Raw genomic sequence first — 17,084 nt, 5'->3', positions numbered from 1 at the left:
AAAGAGTTTGAGTCAGAGTTTGTGGCAGAGTTTTAGGCAAAATTTGTGATGGAGGTTGAGTCAGAGGTTGAAGCAGATGTTGTGACAGGGTTTGAGGCAGAGATCATGGCAGAATTTGAGGCAAACCTTTGTGGTAGAGGTTGAGCCAGAGTTTAAAGCAGAGGTTGTGAAAGAGTTTGAGTCAGAGTTTGTGGCAGAATTTAAGGCAACATTTATGATGGAGGTTGAGTCAGAGGTTGAAGCAAAGGATGTGACAGGGTTTGTGGCAGAATTTGAGGCACAGTTTGTGGTAGTGGTTAAGGCATAGTTTGAAGCAGAGGTTGTGACAGAGTTTGTGTCAGAGTTCATGGCAGAATTTGAGACAAATTTTTTATAGAGGTTAAGGCAGAGTTTGAAGCAGAGACTGTGACAGAGTTTGAATCAGAGGCTGTGACAGAGTTTGAGGCAGAATTTAAGGGCAAAGATTGTGGTAGAGTTTGTGACAGAGTTTGAAGTAGAGGCTACGACAGAGTTTGTGGCAGAATTTAGGGCAAAATTTGTAATGGATGTTGAGTCAGAGGTTGAAGCAGAGGTTGTGAAAGGGTTTGTGGCTGAATTTAAGGCACGGTTTGTGGTAGAGGTTGAGGCATAGTTGGAAGCAGAGGTTGTGACAGAGTTTGTGTCAGTGTTCATGGCAGAATTTTATGCAAAGGTTTTGATAGAGGTTGAGGCAGAGTTTGAAGCAGATACTGTGACAGAGTTTGTGGCTGTGATAGAGTTTGAGGCAGAATTTGAGGCAAAGTTTGTGGTAGAGGTTGAGACAGTTTGAGTAAGAGTTTGAGGCAAAGTTTGTGGTACAGGTTAAGGCAGAATTTGAGTCAGAATTTGAAGCAAAGTTTGTGGTAGGGGTTGAGGCATTGTTTGAAGCAGAGGTTGTGATAGAGTTTGAGTCAGAGTTTGTGGCAGAACTTGAGGCAACATTTGTGGTAGAGGTTAAGGCAGATTCAGGAAGAGTTTGAAGCAGAGGTTGTGACAGAGTTTAAGTCATAATTTGAGGCAAACTTAATGGTAAAGGTTAAGGCAGAATTTTAGGCAAATCTGTTTTAGAGGTTGAGGCATAGTGTGAAGTAGAGGTTGTGACAGATTTTGATTCGGAGTTCATGATAGAATTTGAGGCAAAGTTTGTGATAGAGGTTGTGGCAGAGTTTGAAACAGATGCTGTGACAGAGTTTGTGTCAGAATTTGAGGCACGGTTTGTGCTAGATGTTGAGGCAGAGTTTGAAGCAGATGCTTTGATGAGTTTGTGTCAATTTGAGGCAGTTTGTGGCAGAATTTGAGGCAGAGTTTGTGGCAGAATTTAAGGCACGGTTTGTGGTAGAGGTTGAGGCAGAGTTTGAAGCAGAGACTGACAGAGTTTAGGCAGGGTTTGAAGCAGAGGCTGTGACAGAATTTGAGGCAAAGTTGTGACAGAATTTGAGTAAAAATTTGAGGCCGGTTAAGGCAGAGTTTGAGAGAATTTGAAGAAAGATTTGTAGTAGAATTTGAGGCAAAGTTTGTGGTAGAGGTTGAGGCAGAGTTTGACATAGATTGGAATCACTGGAGTCACATGTCTCATTGATTCACTCTGCCTAGAACTTACATTCAGCATCTCAAATTTGCTTTCTCAGTAATCCCTCTCAAAACCATTTCAATATCAGCCTCTGCTCCACACTCTTCATCACTGCCTCCATCCACTGTGCTCACTAGTTAGTCAAACAGCTTCTTGGTATTGTGGCATGATTCCAAATCTCTCTCTGATTCAACAAGTGTGATGTGGTTGAGAACGTGTGCCTCTTAATGGGCTGCTGTTCACATGTGAGGCTGGAAACCACAGAGTGGCTATTGAGGAAGATGATGAAGGAGGAAGGAGTAAAAGAGGGTCGGTTGAATGGCTAAGATTCCCCTGACACTCAATTCATGCTGAAATTCAGCATTTAACTGCCAATCGATTGAACCAGACATAACAGCAGAGTCAATATTGAACCATTTCTCACTGTAGCAAAACATCTCTCTCTCCTCTCCTTCATCTCTCTTTATATTTTAATCTATCTCCTTTCACACTCACTAGGGAAAAGACCACCATTGCTGGCTACCAGTTTATATTGTGTTTTGGATACTGGTCCCCAGCATGAGGTGACGGTGTCCAATCAGGGTTCTTAACCAGCAAGACTTCCTTGGTCAACCAGCTTCATCAGCTTAGTTTTGCTTGTTAAAAGCATGGCAATGATGGTCCACCAGCTAGACTAGCCCCAAACTACCACCATTGTTGGGGAGTAATCAACTTAAAGTAATGACACTAAAAACACAACTACATTTTTTCTACATTTCAGAATCGTGACAGTAGTTCAGCTGTTTTCAGAATAGTTTAGCTTTTCTGGCCGTAGCGGAAACGTGGCAAAACACTACATCACTGCTTTTTATCACATTGTATTGTGCATGCAACTTTAAGGCCTAGCAAGGCAATATTCAAATATACTTTAGGATACCAAGAATGTCCTCTCTCTCATTGGGAAGTCTGACTCATTTTAATGAATTGGTTTGTTTGGATGATTCTTGTAAATGGATCTTGTCACTGCTGCCAAATAAATGTAGAGCAGGCCTTTTCTCGGGGAGCCGGCTTCTGTTCTCCATGTGTGCACACACTGGCATCATTGCAGGCCCAGAATCAGAGCGGGAAGTGTTTGACTGAGATAGATGCATCGGTGGATCCCCTCCTCGGACCCCCGGCGCGAGTTAGATGTGTCACCAGGGAGAACAGCACGCATCGCGGCCGATGGGTTAAAGGCCGGGCCGCCTTCCCCTTACACCTGCCATGGGCCTGGGAAGACAGGCCGCTAACGCCGCCGCTGCCCCATGCGCCACGGATCCAGGAGGGGAGTGTGTGCGGCTGTCAGACCCCACTCATGTCTGGACCATTCCACGGACACTCCCCCGCCCTTCACGGAGCCCCATCTCACTGCGAGGATGCCAGATTCCCACTTTATTTTGAACATCATTCCCACTGGACAATTTATTTTCTCCTGTTATTGACATTTTATGTTTATTATTGTTTCTAATAAATGCCTCTCCAAGGCTTGACGCCACACCCACTGTGTCTGTGTCTTATGGAAGTTGAATTCTGCCAGGTAATAAAAAAGTAAAAGAGGTAATTCTGAGTTTTTATTATATTATATTTAAATTACGTGATATAAACTTGCAATTGTGAGATATTAAATCGCAATTGCAAAAAATTAACTCTCAATTGTGAGAAATAAACTCACAATTGCAAGATTTAAAGTCGCAATTGTGAGTTTTTATCACGCAACTGCAAGTTTATATCATGTAATTTCGACTTCATTTTTGTATTTGTAATGGCATTTCTCATCATTGTGTCCCATTCTCTCGATGCGACAATCTTACAAATATATCATTAGCACAATTAAGTTAAAGAATTTATAACCATACTATACGGGCCTAAAATATGTAACTTAAAACAGTCAACGTTTGTTGTAGCTACAGAATAAAGCCAGCAAATGCTCAGATGCACTTTAATTACCTGTCATATGTTAGGGGCCATCTGAAAATTCCACTCACTGCACATATTGGGAAAATATGACATGTAGTAAGTCAGTCTATCCACTGGCAGCCTACTACAACCTTCAGAGTCTTCAAATTTATTTTCACAGTGGAATTTTCAGATGGTTCCTTATGTATGACGAGCAATGAAAGTGTATCTGAGCATTTGCTGGCTTTATTCTGTAGCTACAACAAACTCTGACTGTTTTAAGTCAAATGTTTTATGCCCGTATAGTATGGTATATACTCTTTTACTTAATTGTGCTAATGATAAATTTGTAAGATTGTCGCATCGATAGAATGCGAAACAATGACGAGAAATGCCACTGCAAATGCAAAAATGAAGTCGAAATTACATGATATAAACTCATAATTGCATGATAAAAACGCACAATTGCAACTTTATATCTCACAAAAGTTGAAAATGAGAGAAATAAAGTCATAATTACGAGTTTTTATCACGCAATTGCGAGTTTGTTTCTTGGAATTGCAACTTTATTTCTCGCAATTGTGAGTTTATTTTTTGCAATTGTGACTTAATATCTCACAATTGCAAGTTAATATCATGTAATTCAAATGAAATATAATGAAAAGTCAGAATTACCTCTTTTACTTTTTTATTACCTGGCGGAATCCATCTTCCACCAGTCAATTTCGACTTTATAACTCGTATTTACGTAATATAAACTCGCAATTGTGAGATATTAAGTCACAATTGTGTGTTTATATCATGTAAATGTGAGTTATAAAGTCGAAATTGCGAGAAATAAAGTCACAATTGTGAATAAAATGTCCGAATTATCTACCTGACGGGATCCTTCTTCTATAGTCTCTTACTCACCCCACCACAGCATGTTTACATTCATGCTAGTCCAAGCTCTCTCTCTCTCTCTCTCTCTCTTTTTTTTTTTTTCTTTTTGCTCCTCTTTTCTTGTATATTTTTATTTTAGTATTTTTTGCCTCTCTCCTTTACAGCAGGTCAGTGTGTGGTCCATTAAGCATAGCTTAATATTTAATTTACATATTCTCCTTCATCTGTAGGGCTTTGCCACTCTTCACCTCCACACTCAAAGCCCTACAGATGTCCCTGTGTGCTACCATGTTAAACAAAGTCTCTCAGTGGGAAATTCAGGCTTCTTGTAAAGCAATGTGCACTGAGTGCTCCATTTCCTAATTTATTTCCTAATTTATTTAATTATTTTTTTAATTACCTTTTTTCAGTTGTTCTTTGCCTGGTCTTAGTCTAATGGGTACAATTGAAAAAAGAAAACATCTTAACAGCTGAGCAGAATGAATCCAATTTCACAGCATTATTTAGGACACGTCCTCTTTTAGTTGGTAGTTTGCATCATGTACTTTCAAAAACTTTCTTTTACAGGGAAAAGCATTATGTAATGTATTTGGCTCCCTGTGTAATGACTGCATAACATTGCACAAAACATCATTCAGCTATGATTTACTCAAATCAAATCAAAATCAAATCACTTTTATTGTCACACAACCATATACACAATTGCAATGTTGTGTGAAATTCTTGGGTGCAGTTCTGATCAACATAGCAGTCGTGACAGTGATGAGACATATACCAATTTACAATAACATCAAATTAACACAACACAATTTAAAGTCTAATATACACATAATTACACACAACAATATACAAATAATAACATACACTGTACAGTATACAATACACACAATATAGATACACATTATTCAATGAAAAAAAAAGTATATATAGTAGTATATATAGAATGTACAGTAGGTTGTATTGTACTGTATTGACATTCAGGCTGTTGGTTGATAGTAAGTTGTTAAGAGAGAATTTAATATAATAATAGTATAATTTATGACAGTCCGGTGTAAGATAAGAGTAATAAAGTGCAGTGCTGATGTATTTTGATTGTGGGAGATCAAGAGTTCAAAAGTCTGATTGCTTGGGGGAAGAAGCTATCATGAAGTCGGCTGGTGCGGGTCCTGATGCTGCAATACCGCCTGCCTGATGGCAGCAGTGAGAACAGCCCATGGCTCGGGTGGCTGGAGTCTCTGATGATCCTCCGAGCTTTTTTCACACACCGCCTGGTATATATGTCCTGGAGGGAGGGAAGCTCACCTCTGATGATGTGTCTGGCAGTTCGCACCACACTTTGCAGTGCTTTGCGGTTGTGGGCTGTGCTATTGCCGTACCAGGCGGAGATGCAGCCAGTCAGGATGCTCTCTACAGTGCAGGTGTAGAACCGTAGTAGGATGTGGCGGTTCATTCCAAACTTCCTCAGCCATCTCAGGAAGAAGAGGCGCTGATGAGCCTTCTTCACAACGACTTCAGTGTGGATGGACCATGTGAGTTCCTCAGTGATGTGGACACCCAGGAACTTGAAGCTGCTGACTCTCTCCACTGGTGCTCCATTGATGGTGATGGGACTGTGTTCTCTCTCTTTTCTTCTGAAGTCCACCACAAGCTCTTTTGTCTTACTGACGTTGAGGGAGATGTTGTGCTTCTGACACCAGTGTGTCAGAGTGTGCACCTACTCTCTGTAGGCTGTTTCATAATTGTCAGTGATCAGACCTACCACCGTCGTGTCATCAGCAAACTTAATGATGGCATTGGAGCTATGTGTTGCCACACAGTCATGTGTGTACAAGGAATACAAGAGTGGGCTGAGAACACAGCACTGTGAGGCTCCAGTGTTGAGGGTCAGTGATGAGATGTTGCTGCCTATTCTAACCACCTGGCGTCTGCTTGACAGGAAGTCCAGGATCCAGCTGCACAGCGAGCTGTTTAAGCCCAGAGCCCGGAGTTTCTCATCTAGCTTGGAGGGCACTATGGTGTTGAATGCTGAGCTCTAGTCTACACACAGCATTCTCACATAAGTGTTCTTTTTTTCCAGGTGGGAGAGAGCAGTGTGTATTGTAGATGCAATGGCATCATCAGTGGTGCGGTTGTTGTGGTAAGCAAACCGCAATCGGTCTAGAGAGAGAGGCAGCACAGAGCAGATGTAATCTCTGATTAGTCTCTCAAAGCATTTGCTGATGATGGGGGTCAGAGCAACAGGACGCCAGTCATTTAAGCAAGTGATTTTTGATTGCTTTGGAACAGGCACAATGGTGGATGTTTTAAAGCATGTGGGGACTACAGACAAAGAGAGGGAAAGGTTGAAAATGTCTGTAAAAACACCAGCCAGCTGTTTCGCTCACACTTTGATGACGCGGCCCGGAATGCCGTCTGGGCCCACGGCTTTGCGGATATTCACCCGTCGGAAGAATCGGGTTACATCCGCTACAGAGACGGAGAGTGAACTAACCTCTGTAGCTTCGGCCGCAAGAGCTCTCTCCGCGAGGGCGGTGTTATTTCCCTCGAAACGAGCATAAAAAGTATTTAGCTCATCCGGGAGAGAGGCAGCGGTGTTCATGGCGGAGTTTTTATTCCCTTTAAAGTCCGTGATGATGCTAATTCCCTGCCACATGCTTCTAGAGTTGGTGGTGTTAAACTGTCCTTCAGTCTTGTTCCTGTACTGGCGTTTTGCTATTCTGATTTTTTCGGAGGGCATAACTGGCTTGTTTATGCTCCTCCGTGTTCCTGGAATTAAAAGCAGAGGTCCGCACATTAAGTGCCGCGCGAACATCGCTATTTATCCATGGCTTCTGGTTCAGATAGATCCGTGTTGTTCTGGTCGGAACGACGTCCTCCAAGCATTTTTTGATGAAACACATTATGCTATCAGCGTAAAGCTCGATGTCGTCATCAGAGGCGGACCGGAACATCTCCCAGTCCGTGTGATCAAAACAGTCCTGTAGCGTAGAGTCTGATTGGTCCGACCAGCACTGGATCATTCTGAGGGTGGGTGCTTCCTGTTTCAGTTTCTGCCTGTAAGCGGGCAGAAGCAGAATGGAAGAGTGGTCCGATTTGCCAAATGGTGGGCGGGGGAGGGATTTGTAGCCATCCCAGAAGGGAGAGTAGCAATGGTCCAAAACCCGGTCCCCTCGTGTGTTGAAACTAATGTGCTGGTGGTATTTTGGTGTGACTGATTTGAAACTGGCTTTATTAAAGTCCCCGGTCACAATGAACGTGGCCTCAGGGTGCGCGGTTTCCTGCTCACTTATACTCCCATACAGTTCCTTGACTGCCCGGTCTGTGTCGGCTTGTGGCGGGATGTACACAGCTGTGATAATGACCTCTGTGAATTCCCTTGGTAGCCAGAATGGTCGACACAGAAGCATGAGAAATTCCAGATCAGGAGAGCTGAAAGACTTGATAGAATGTACGTTTCTCTGATCACACCAGGATTTGTTGATCATAAAACATACACCACCACCTCTGTTTTACCTGAGAGGTGTTTCGCTCTGTCCGCTCGGTGCACGGAGAACCTCGTAAGGGGTAAGGGGCGAAGTTTCCGTAAGGGGCGATGTTTCCGTAAGGCAGATAATGCAGCAGTCCATCATCTCTCGTTGGAAAGAGATCCGCGCTTTCAGCTCGCAGAGCTTGTTATCCAGAGACTGAACATTTGCCAGTAGAATACTGGGTAGCGGGGGTCGATTTGTGCGGCGTATTACTCTGATGAGAACGGCGGCTCTGTTTCCCCTTTTCCTTTTGCGTTTTCACAGCCGGCTGCCCAGACAAAGGGCTCCGCTTGTGTGTTTGTAAACAGCGGGTCGGCATTGAGGAATTTGAAGTCCGGTTTACGGTGTGAAACTGCTGAACCAGTGTCCAAAAGTGTTTGTCTGTCGTAGACAAAAAGGCAGACAACATCCAAGACAAAAAACATAAGAATTGTGAACAAAACAAACAAAACACTACCATGTTGTGTCGGAGCTCGCAACGCAGCAGCCATACTCGGCGCCATCTTGAGTCCTTCAAGAACCCTGTTATGTGTTTCTGAGTGTCTGAGATCAATAGGTCCCATTCACTAACTGTGCATTCACATTTATTTTTATTTAAAAAAAAATCAAGGATAACATTTAGAACCAACTCAAACCACACACACACAAAAAGGTGACCTTAGAAACATGGAATTTGAAGTGACCCTACAAGTTATTTCAGAGTATAATGCACATAACAAAAATGACATGCATTACAGCTTGATCCTGAACAGGTTCTACATGAATATGTAGCCGATCATGTGTTGTCTAGGCCTATAGGGTTAGTCTATTCAAAAGGTGTTAATTGTGTGTCAACTGGTCTTGTGAATGTCACACTTGGCTTTACTTGATAGTCTTGCTGCACATGCTTTCAGGTAAGAGTGCATCTTTAGAGAGCATAAGGATACGTTTGCAGAAAGTGACAAATGGCTATAGACGAGATGTTGTGCAGAAAGCCCTTATGGAGATGGTTTAGGGGTGTATTATGCTAATAAAGCTACTATTAACCTGTGTTTTTTTTTCTTCTTTTTTTTCTGTAGAGCTGCTTTGAAACAATATCTATTGTGAAAAGCATTGTAAAAATACTGACTTGACTTTACTAACTGCAGAAATTTTGCATAATACTGTAACCTTTTGCGTGCACTTAAGTAAGAACATATAATTATACAATTATAAGTGAATGAGACCTATTGTATGCAATTTAAGACTGTCACCTTCTCCATAAGTTGGCGGAGCTGTCTGCTGCGTGGGTCTCGATTACACATGTTCTGTGCTGGAGCCACAACGGTGCATATACACTTCCCATCTGCGTCCTGCGCCGAACTGTAGATTTGCCAGCCCTCCTCTGGGCTCGGATACAGGGCCTGTATAGACAAAGAGATAGAGATGTAAAAAAAAAAAAAAAAAAGAGGCAGCTAGAGAGATGCATGGAGAGAAAGAGCAAAATGCATGAGCAAGATATAATGTGGCATCTGTGATGGGAGGATGTTCTGATCAGCTTAGACACTTGGAGGAAATAGAACCACTTTGGATCAATAAAGCTGCTTTTCTATGTGGGGTGGATGTCTTGTGTATTAATCAGAGACATTGAACTACACACACACACACACACACACACACACACACACACACACAAACATTAATTTATCTATAATGGTGGGGACTTTTCTTTGACTTCTATTGTTTTAATACTAAGCTAATTGTATTTTCAAATCCTTACCCCGACCCCTAAATGTAACTCTGACTGAAACCTTTCTGCATTTTTACATTTTCATTAACCCACATGACTTTACTGTTTGGAGTACAAGAGTCCCCAATGTTTTATAACATTACTAATTTTGAAATTAAACTCTTGTTTCTCCCATTCATATTGTTTGAACATGTTTCTCTGGCATAATCAACGCCCAGATATAATTGAAGCTGTTTTACCATGAAGCAGACTTTGCCACTTTTCAGAAAAATGACTGCTATCCATTCTAGTGATGTTGTTTCTGTTTGGTTCAATTTGACCCAATCAAAAAACATATTGTGGAAAAAATTTTGTATAAAAAAAATCAAAATAAACAACTGGTTTGGGTGTATCGCTACATTGCATCTTAATATGTAAAAATGAATTGCATTGATTTGAATTTAAATGTTTTATATCTGAGGTCTCTGAGACACCAAACATAAGTAATGTCATTTTGTCATGGAGGACAATTGAAGCAAGCTATAAAAGCTGAAATTTTGTTAATCATCTGTTCTTGTATGGTATGGGAAAGTCATGAATCATGGGAAAGTAATCTGATTCTTCAAATGTTGTGCATTTTTTTTCCAGCTATTAAAATGGCATTGGGTTCTCTTAGAGCCAGGCCATAATTTAGTATGTTTATTAAGCTGCTTTACTCATGGGGACTATTGGCTGGTCCCCACAATGTACTGTAGGTGATTTCAGGATTTAATATCCTTGAGGGGATGGTTGCCAGCATTATACTGTAAAAATACGGTGTGTTACCGTTCTTGAAATTAACAGCAAGATACTGTTTTTGACAGCTACAGTATACAGCTGCAATTTAGCAGCATATTGCTGTTAAATTACATACTGTCTACTGTTGTTGAAATTAACAGCTATGTTCCCAGCATGCACTGCGGCATGAAGAATTTACTTCGATTTTTTACTATTTGCTGGTTTATTTTGACATTGTTTTTGTTGTAGTCTAAGTTACTTGTATTTTAATGTTCAGCTTTTATTTTCTACGTAAAAGTTTGTTTGTTAATTGTCACCATTGTTGCATTTTGTATGCCAAGAGTTGATTTCTGCGTGTGACTTGCAGTGGCGCAAAAACCATATATGCAAGTTATGCAATGCGTAGGGGCGCGCCAGCAGCTCATTAAAGGTGGTGCAATAGGCCTCCTTGACCCATCCAACATCAACCCCCCCACACCCAAACACTAAATATGCTTATATAATTTTGCTCTAATATCCTTTAGTGTTTTTTGCTTTTGTGTGTAATGCATCACTATTACCACATATAGTGCCATTTATAAGGTAGGATCAGATATTCAGTCTGACCTTAGGTTCCCTATCTGTCACTCACTCGACGTTGGTGTCGATGTAGTGACACTAGGGGTCACTCTTGGGAGCCCGAGACACCTCTGGTCTTTGATAAAAGGCCAATGAAAATTGGCGAGTGGTATTTGCATGCCACTCCCCCGAACATACGGGTATAAAAGGAGCTGGTATGCAACCACTCATTCAGATTTTCTATTCGGAGCCGAACGGTCATGCTCACTGAGCTGAATACTACTGTTCATTCACCTCTGCTGGATCTGACAGCGCATTTCAGCGGCTTCTCCCTCCTCTGCACTGGTGCACTGCAGAGAATGCCCCTGGGCGCTTCGGCAGAAAAACTAGAGAGTATATTTTCTGAAAGAGCATTTTTCCCCTCTAAAAGAGTATATATTTCTCTAAAAGAGCGCACAAACGGAACGTATTTTTAAAGACACGTCTTTTTAAAGATGCTTTTCCGATTGTGTGTTATTCCTGGTTGTGCTCGTTATCTCTCGCCTTCTAATGGTCACGATCACTGTCTTTCGTGTCTGGGCACTGCTCACGCGGAGATAGCGTTCGTGGATGCTCATGTTCTCATTGCAAGAATATGTCCATGGTAACGTTGCGGTCGCGGCTCGCCTTCGTAAGAAAGCGAGCCACCCCAGAGGCTCCCGCCTCGGTCCTTTTACCCACGAGTTTGAGGCCAGCACGGCTAGCACAGGGGGCGATTTGGGGACCCCAATGGGACCGCCTCCGCCAGGTATCCCCCCGCAGACCTCCCATTCCCCAGCACGCTCGTCTGCCCTGAACGGGCTTCTGGGTGAGTCCGCCGGCTCGTCTCACGGCGAATTCGACCTCTTATTCGGAGCCCGCGAAAGTGATGAGCTCTCGAGCGCAGCATCGGAGAGTGGGCTCGTCCAGTCGGAAGCCTTAGCTGGGCTCCTCCCTTCAGGGTTGATCGCCCAGTCACAGGCTGACGCGGAGATGACAACATGCTTTCCCGGGCAGCTGCGAGCGTCGGTTAGAGTGGATTTCACCGCTCTTCCCTGAACCCTCGCGGCACGGTGATTGGTTCCTGGGCTCGCGGCGCCGCTCAAAGCCACGCCCCGCCCCGTTCCTTTCTTCCCGGAAGTGCATGAAGAGCTGACAAGGTCGCGGAAGGCACTTTTTACTGCCCGGTCCCGATCTTTTCAGCTTCCCCGCTCTCACTACCCTCGATGGTGGGGCGGCCAAGGGTTATTCGGCAATCACCCGGTGGATAAAGGCGCTCGCGGTGCACCTATGCCTGCAGAGCGCCGCCACCTGGCGCGGGTGCCCAAAGCCCCCGTCCAAGGCTTTAGGTTTATGTTGTCTCTGACGGCCAAGGCCTACGGTGCCGCTGGACAAGCCGCCTCCGCCCTGCACGCCATGGCTCTCCTGCAAGTCCACCAAGGTGCTAAAGGAACTGCACGAGGGTAGTTCCGCCCCAAGTTTGATGCAGGAACTGCGCTCGGCGACTGACCTCACTCTCTGAGTGACGGAGGTCACAGCGTGGTCTCTCGGGCGGACGATGGCCACACTAGTGGTCCAGGAGCGCCACCTTTGGCTCAACCTGGTCGAGATGGGTGAGGCCGACAAGACACGATTCCTTGCTGCCCCCATTTCCCAGGCGGGCCTATTCGGCGACACCATCGAGGACTTTGCCCAGCAGTTCTCGATGGTAGAGCAGTAGATGGATGCTAGCCGGCATATCCTGCCCCGGCATGGCTCAAGATCCCGCACCCCATCTACTCATCGCCAAGGGCGTCCCCCTGCGGTGACTGCACCAGCTCTGCCGCAGCCCGCCCCTTCGGCCTGGCCCCGGCGTGGAGCCCACCGCAGGAAGCAGACGCCACCCGTCTCACGGCCGCCCAGAACCCGTGAAAGGCTTCAAAGCGCCCTTGAGACAGGCGACCCAGGGACAACGAAACCCGCTGCTCTGGAGCTGGTAAGCAGATCTTCATCTTTTTGTTACCTTTTGCATTTAATTGCGCTGCATGCCCAAGTGGCTGCAGTACTCAAGAGCTCAGCAAGAGTGGTTTCCTTGTTCCCTGGGTCACGTATCCGGTGTGTACGGCTGGCATCACGACCACCGTCCACCACTTCATTTGGCAGGTTGGTGCTCCAGCGGCGGTCTCCCGCCCTGAGCGCCCAGCTGTGGCACAAATCTGCCCCCGATGTGACAGTCTCCACGGGTCATGAGGACAGGCCTCTTCCTCCCCCGTCCCAGGCTGTTCCGGGGGTGGTCACAAGGAGCCAGGTAAGTGCTTCGATGTCCTCGGACTCAGCACGGCCACGACGTGGTGTGGCACCTCGAGCTCCACCCCGCCACGAGGCCCCACCTGCTGGTACATCCGATGACGTTGTCCCTTTGGTCCCCCTTGCGCGGAACTTGGACGCATGGCTTGCACCTTCCAGTCTGTCACAAGGGCTGGTCCGGACCGTCCGACTCGGCTGCGCGATTCACTTCGCCGGATTCCGCCCAGGTTCAGCGGTGTCCACTTCACCTTGGTGAAAGACGAAAACGCTGCTACCTTGCGTGGAGATCGCTACCCTCCTACGGAAGGACACGATAGAACCTGTCCCTCCAGCCGAGATGAAGAAAGGGTTTTACAGCCCCTACTTCATTGTATCGAAAAAAGGTGGTGGGTTGCGGCCAATCTTGGAACTGCGAGTACTGAACCGGGCTTTACACAGACTCACGTTCAAGATGCTGAAGCAAAGACGCATTCTAGCGAGCGTCCGGCATCAAGATTGGTTCGTGGCGGTAGACCCGAAGGATTCGTACTTTCACGTATCTATCCTTCCTCAACACAGACCCTTACTGCGGTTCACGTTCAAAGGTCAGGCGTATCAGTACAAGTCCACCCTTTCGGCCTGTCCCTGTCTCCTCGCGTCTTTACGAAGATCGCAGAGGCTGCCCTTGCCCCGTTAAGGGAGGTGGGCATTCGCATTCTCAACTATGTTGACGACTGGCTAATCTTAGCTCACTCTCGAGACATGTTATGCGCACACAGGGACCTGGTGCTCTCACACCTCAGCCGACTAGGGCTTGAGGTCAACTGAGAAAAGACCAAGCTCCTCCCGGTTCAGAGCATCTCTTTTCTCGGTTTGGAGTTGGACTCGGTCTCCTTGACGGTGCGCCTTACGAACGAGCGCGCCCAGTCAGTGCTGGCCTGTTTGAAGGCGTTCAAACAGAAAACAGCGGTTCCACTGAAACTTTTTCAGAGGCTCCTGGGGCATATGGCATCCTCGGCGGTGGCCACCCCGCTCGGGTTGATGCATATGAGGCCGCTTCAGCACTGGCTCCAGACTCGAGTCCCGAGATGGGCATGGCGCCAGGGGACACACCGTGTGGCCATTACGTCGGTCTGTCACCGTCTTTTCAGCCCTTGGACCGACCTCTCATTTCTACGAGCAGGTGTTCCCCTAGAACTGGTCTCCAGGCGCATCGTGGTCATGACAGATGCCCCCAAAATGGGCTGGGGCGCTGTTGGCAACGGGCGCGCAGCCGCCGGCCTCTGGACGGGTCCGCGGCTGCGTTGGCACATCAACTGCCTCGAGTTACTGGCAATTCTGCTCGCCTTGCGGAGGTTCCGGCCATTTATCCAGGGCAAGCACGTGCTAGTTCGGACAGACAGCACGGCAGCGGTAGCATATGTCAACCGCCAAGGCGGTCTGCGCTCCCGCTGTATGTCACAACTCGGCCGCCATCTCCTCCAGCACCTCAAGTCGCTGCAAGCCACTCACATCCCGGGCAACCTCAACACTTCGGCGGACGCGCAGTCACAACAGGTTACCCTCAAGGGAGAGTGGAGACTCCACCTTCAGGTGGTCCAGCTGATTTGGAGTCGATTCAACAGGCACAGTTGCACCTGTTCGCCTCCCAAGAATCCTCCCCACTGCCCGCTCTGGTACGCCCTGACCGAGGCCTTCCTCGGCATAGATGCGCTGGCACACAGCTGGTCCCCTGGCATTCACAAATATGTGTTTTTCCCCAGTGAGCCTGCTTGCAAAGACCCTGTGCAAGGTCAGGGCAGATGAGGAGAAGGTCGTCCTGATAAGCACCCTACTGGCCCGCCCAGACATGGTGCTCGGACCTCACGCTCCTTGCGACAGCTCCCCTTGGGCAAATTCCCCTGAGGAAGGACCTTCTTTCTCAGGGAAGGGGCGCCATCCGGCACCCACGCCCAGACCTCTGGAATCTCCATGTCTGGCCCCTGGACGGGACGCGGAAGACCTAAGCTGTCTCCCACCTGCGATGGTAGACACGTTCACTCAGGCTAGGGCTCCCTCTACGAGGTGCCTGTATGCTTTTAAGTGGCGTCTGTTCGCTAAGTGGTGTTCTTCCCATCGGGAAGACCCCCAGAGATGCACAGTCAGATCAGTGCTTTCCTTCCTGCAAGAGAGATCGGAAGGGAGGCTGTCCCCTTCCACCTTGAAGGTGTACGTTGCTGCCATAGCAGCACACCACGACGCAGTCGACGGTAAGTCCTTAGGGAAGCATGATCTGATCATCAGGTTCCTAAGAGGCGCCAGGAGGCTGAATCCCTCCAGGCTGCGCCTCGATCCCTCATCGGACCTCTGTAGTTTTTCAGGGTCTACAGAGAGCCCCTTTGAGCTTTGCAGTCAGCCGAGCTTAAGGCACTCTCCTTGAAGACTGCCCTCCTGACTGCACTCACTTCCATCAAGAGGGTAGGTGACCTGCAAGTGTTCTCTGTCAGCAAAATGTGCCTGGAGTTCGGTCCGGGCTATTCTCACGTGATCCTGAGACCCCGACCAGGCTATGTGCCCAAGGTTCCCACCACTCCTTTTAGGGACCAGGTGGTGAACCTGCAAGCACTGCCGCAGGAGGAGGCAGACCCAGCCCTGTCGTTGCTGTGTCCGGTGCGCGCTTTACGCATCTATTTGGATTGCACGCAGAACTTTAGAGTCTCTGAGCAGCTCTTTGTCTGCTTTGGTGCACAGCGGAAAGGAAGCGCTGTCTCCAAGCAGAGGATCGCCCACTGGCTCATTGACGCCATAACTATGGCATATCTCGCCCAAAACATGCCGCCCCCGGTAGGGCTACGAGCCCATTCTACCCGTGGTGTAGCGGCTTCTTGGGCCCTGGCCAGAGGTGCCTCTCTAACAGACATTGCAGAGAAGCAGGATGGGCAACACCCAACACCTTTGCAAGGTTCTACAACCTCCGGGGGGAACCGGTTTCGTCCCAGGTAGTGGCACGCAACACAAGCGGATAAGACCAGGATAGCCGGCCGGGTGTATCGCTTGCACATAGCGCCTTCCACCTCCTTTTGAGCTGAAGACGTGCGCTGTTAATTCCCAGTAGTGTTCACAAAAGTTGTTCCCTGGTTGACTTCCTCCGAGCCCTGTGGCAGTCGAGTTTTCGGAGAGACTTGCTGCCGGCCCAGTACACGCGCTAACTAAGAGCGCTGTTCTGGGCTAGGTGCTCCGCATGTGGCGGTTCCCTGTAAGGCTAACCCCATGCGATCTATATCTTCCACTAATTCATTTCCCTGCTGGCAAACTGCATCTTCCTTGGGCAGAGCCCCTCTGCCCCAGTCTCCATGTTGTAGTAACTCCTCCCCCATTGGGCAGGATCTACCTTGAAGGCTCTCCACATGGTTGGAAAGACCATGTGATGTATTCTTCCACTTAAATATCCCCCCCTCACTTGGGGCGAGGTGTGGTCTCCGCGGTGTCCTCCCCTTGGGAGGGACACCCCCTGACTAGACCTGGAGGCCCAGTTGGATAATCCCCCTTCTTTTTTAGGGAGTGGAAAAAGAGAAGGGGAAAGAGGCCACGACTGGGTTAAGCCTGTCTCTATCTCTGGGTAGTCGACTTGTCCCCAAAAAGGGCCGTTCGACACTCATAACTGTGTTGGGGGAGGTTACGTGTTGACCTGGTGTGCTGGCTATGAGGCACACAGCAAGTCTGCCCACCACACACCGCCAGTTCACGTAACACAGTTCAGCCTTGTGGCGTTTTGTATAGGGACCCCTAGTGTCACTACATCGACACCAACGTTGAGTGAGTGACAGATAGTGAACATCATGGTTACTGGTGTAACCTCCATTCCCTGATGGAGGGAACGAGACGTTGG

At 47.1% G+C, this 17,084-nt stretch overlaps 1 protein-coding gene across 2 annotated transcripts in view; it reads right to left on the bottom strand.

Annotated features, from left to right (window-relative positions):
• Positions 1-17,084, bottom strand: part of LOC127450559 (noelin-2-like) — a 162,033-nt gene that overhangs the window by 24,449 nt on the left and 120,500 nt on the right. For both annotated transcript variants that reach the window (XM_051714786.1, XM_051714785.1), the window contains exon 2: positions 9,144-9,293. In XM_051714786.1, coding sequence (XP_051570746.1) covers positions 9,144-9,293 — 150 coding nt within the window. The remainder of the gene's footprint in view (positions 1-9,143; positions 9,294-17,084) is intronic.

This window comes from Myxocyprinus asiaticus, chromosome 13, assembly GCF_019703515.2.
Source record: "Myxocyprinus asiaticus isolate MX2 ecotype Aquarium Trade chromosome 13, UBuf_Myxa_2, whole genome shotgun sequence".
NCBI lineage: Eukaryota > Metazoa > Chordata > Actinopteri > Cypriniformes > Catostomidae > Myxocyprinus > Myxocyprinus asiaticus.
Note: the sequence above shows the minus strand (reverse complement) of the source record. Positions and strands in the feature narration are given on the sequence as shown.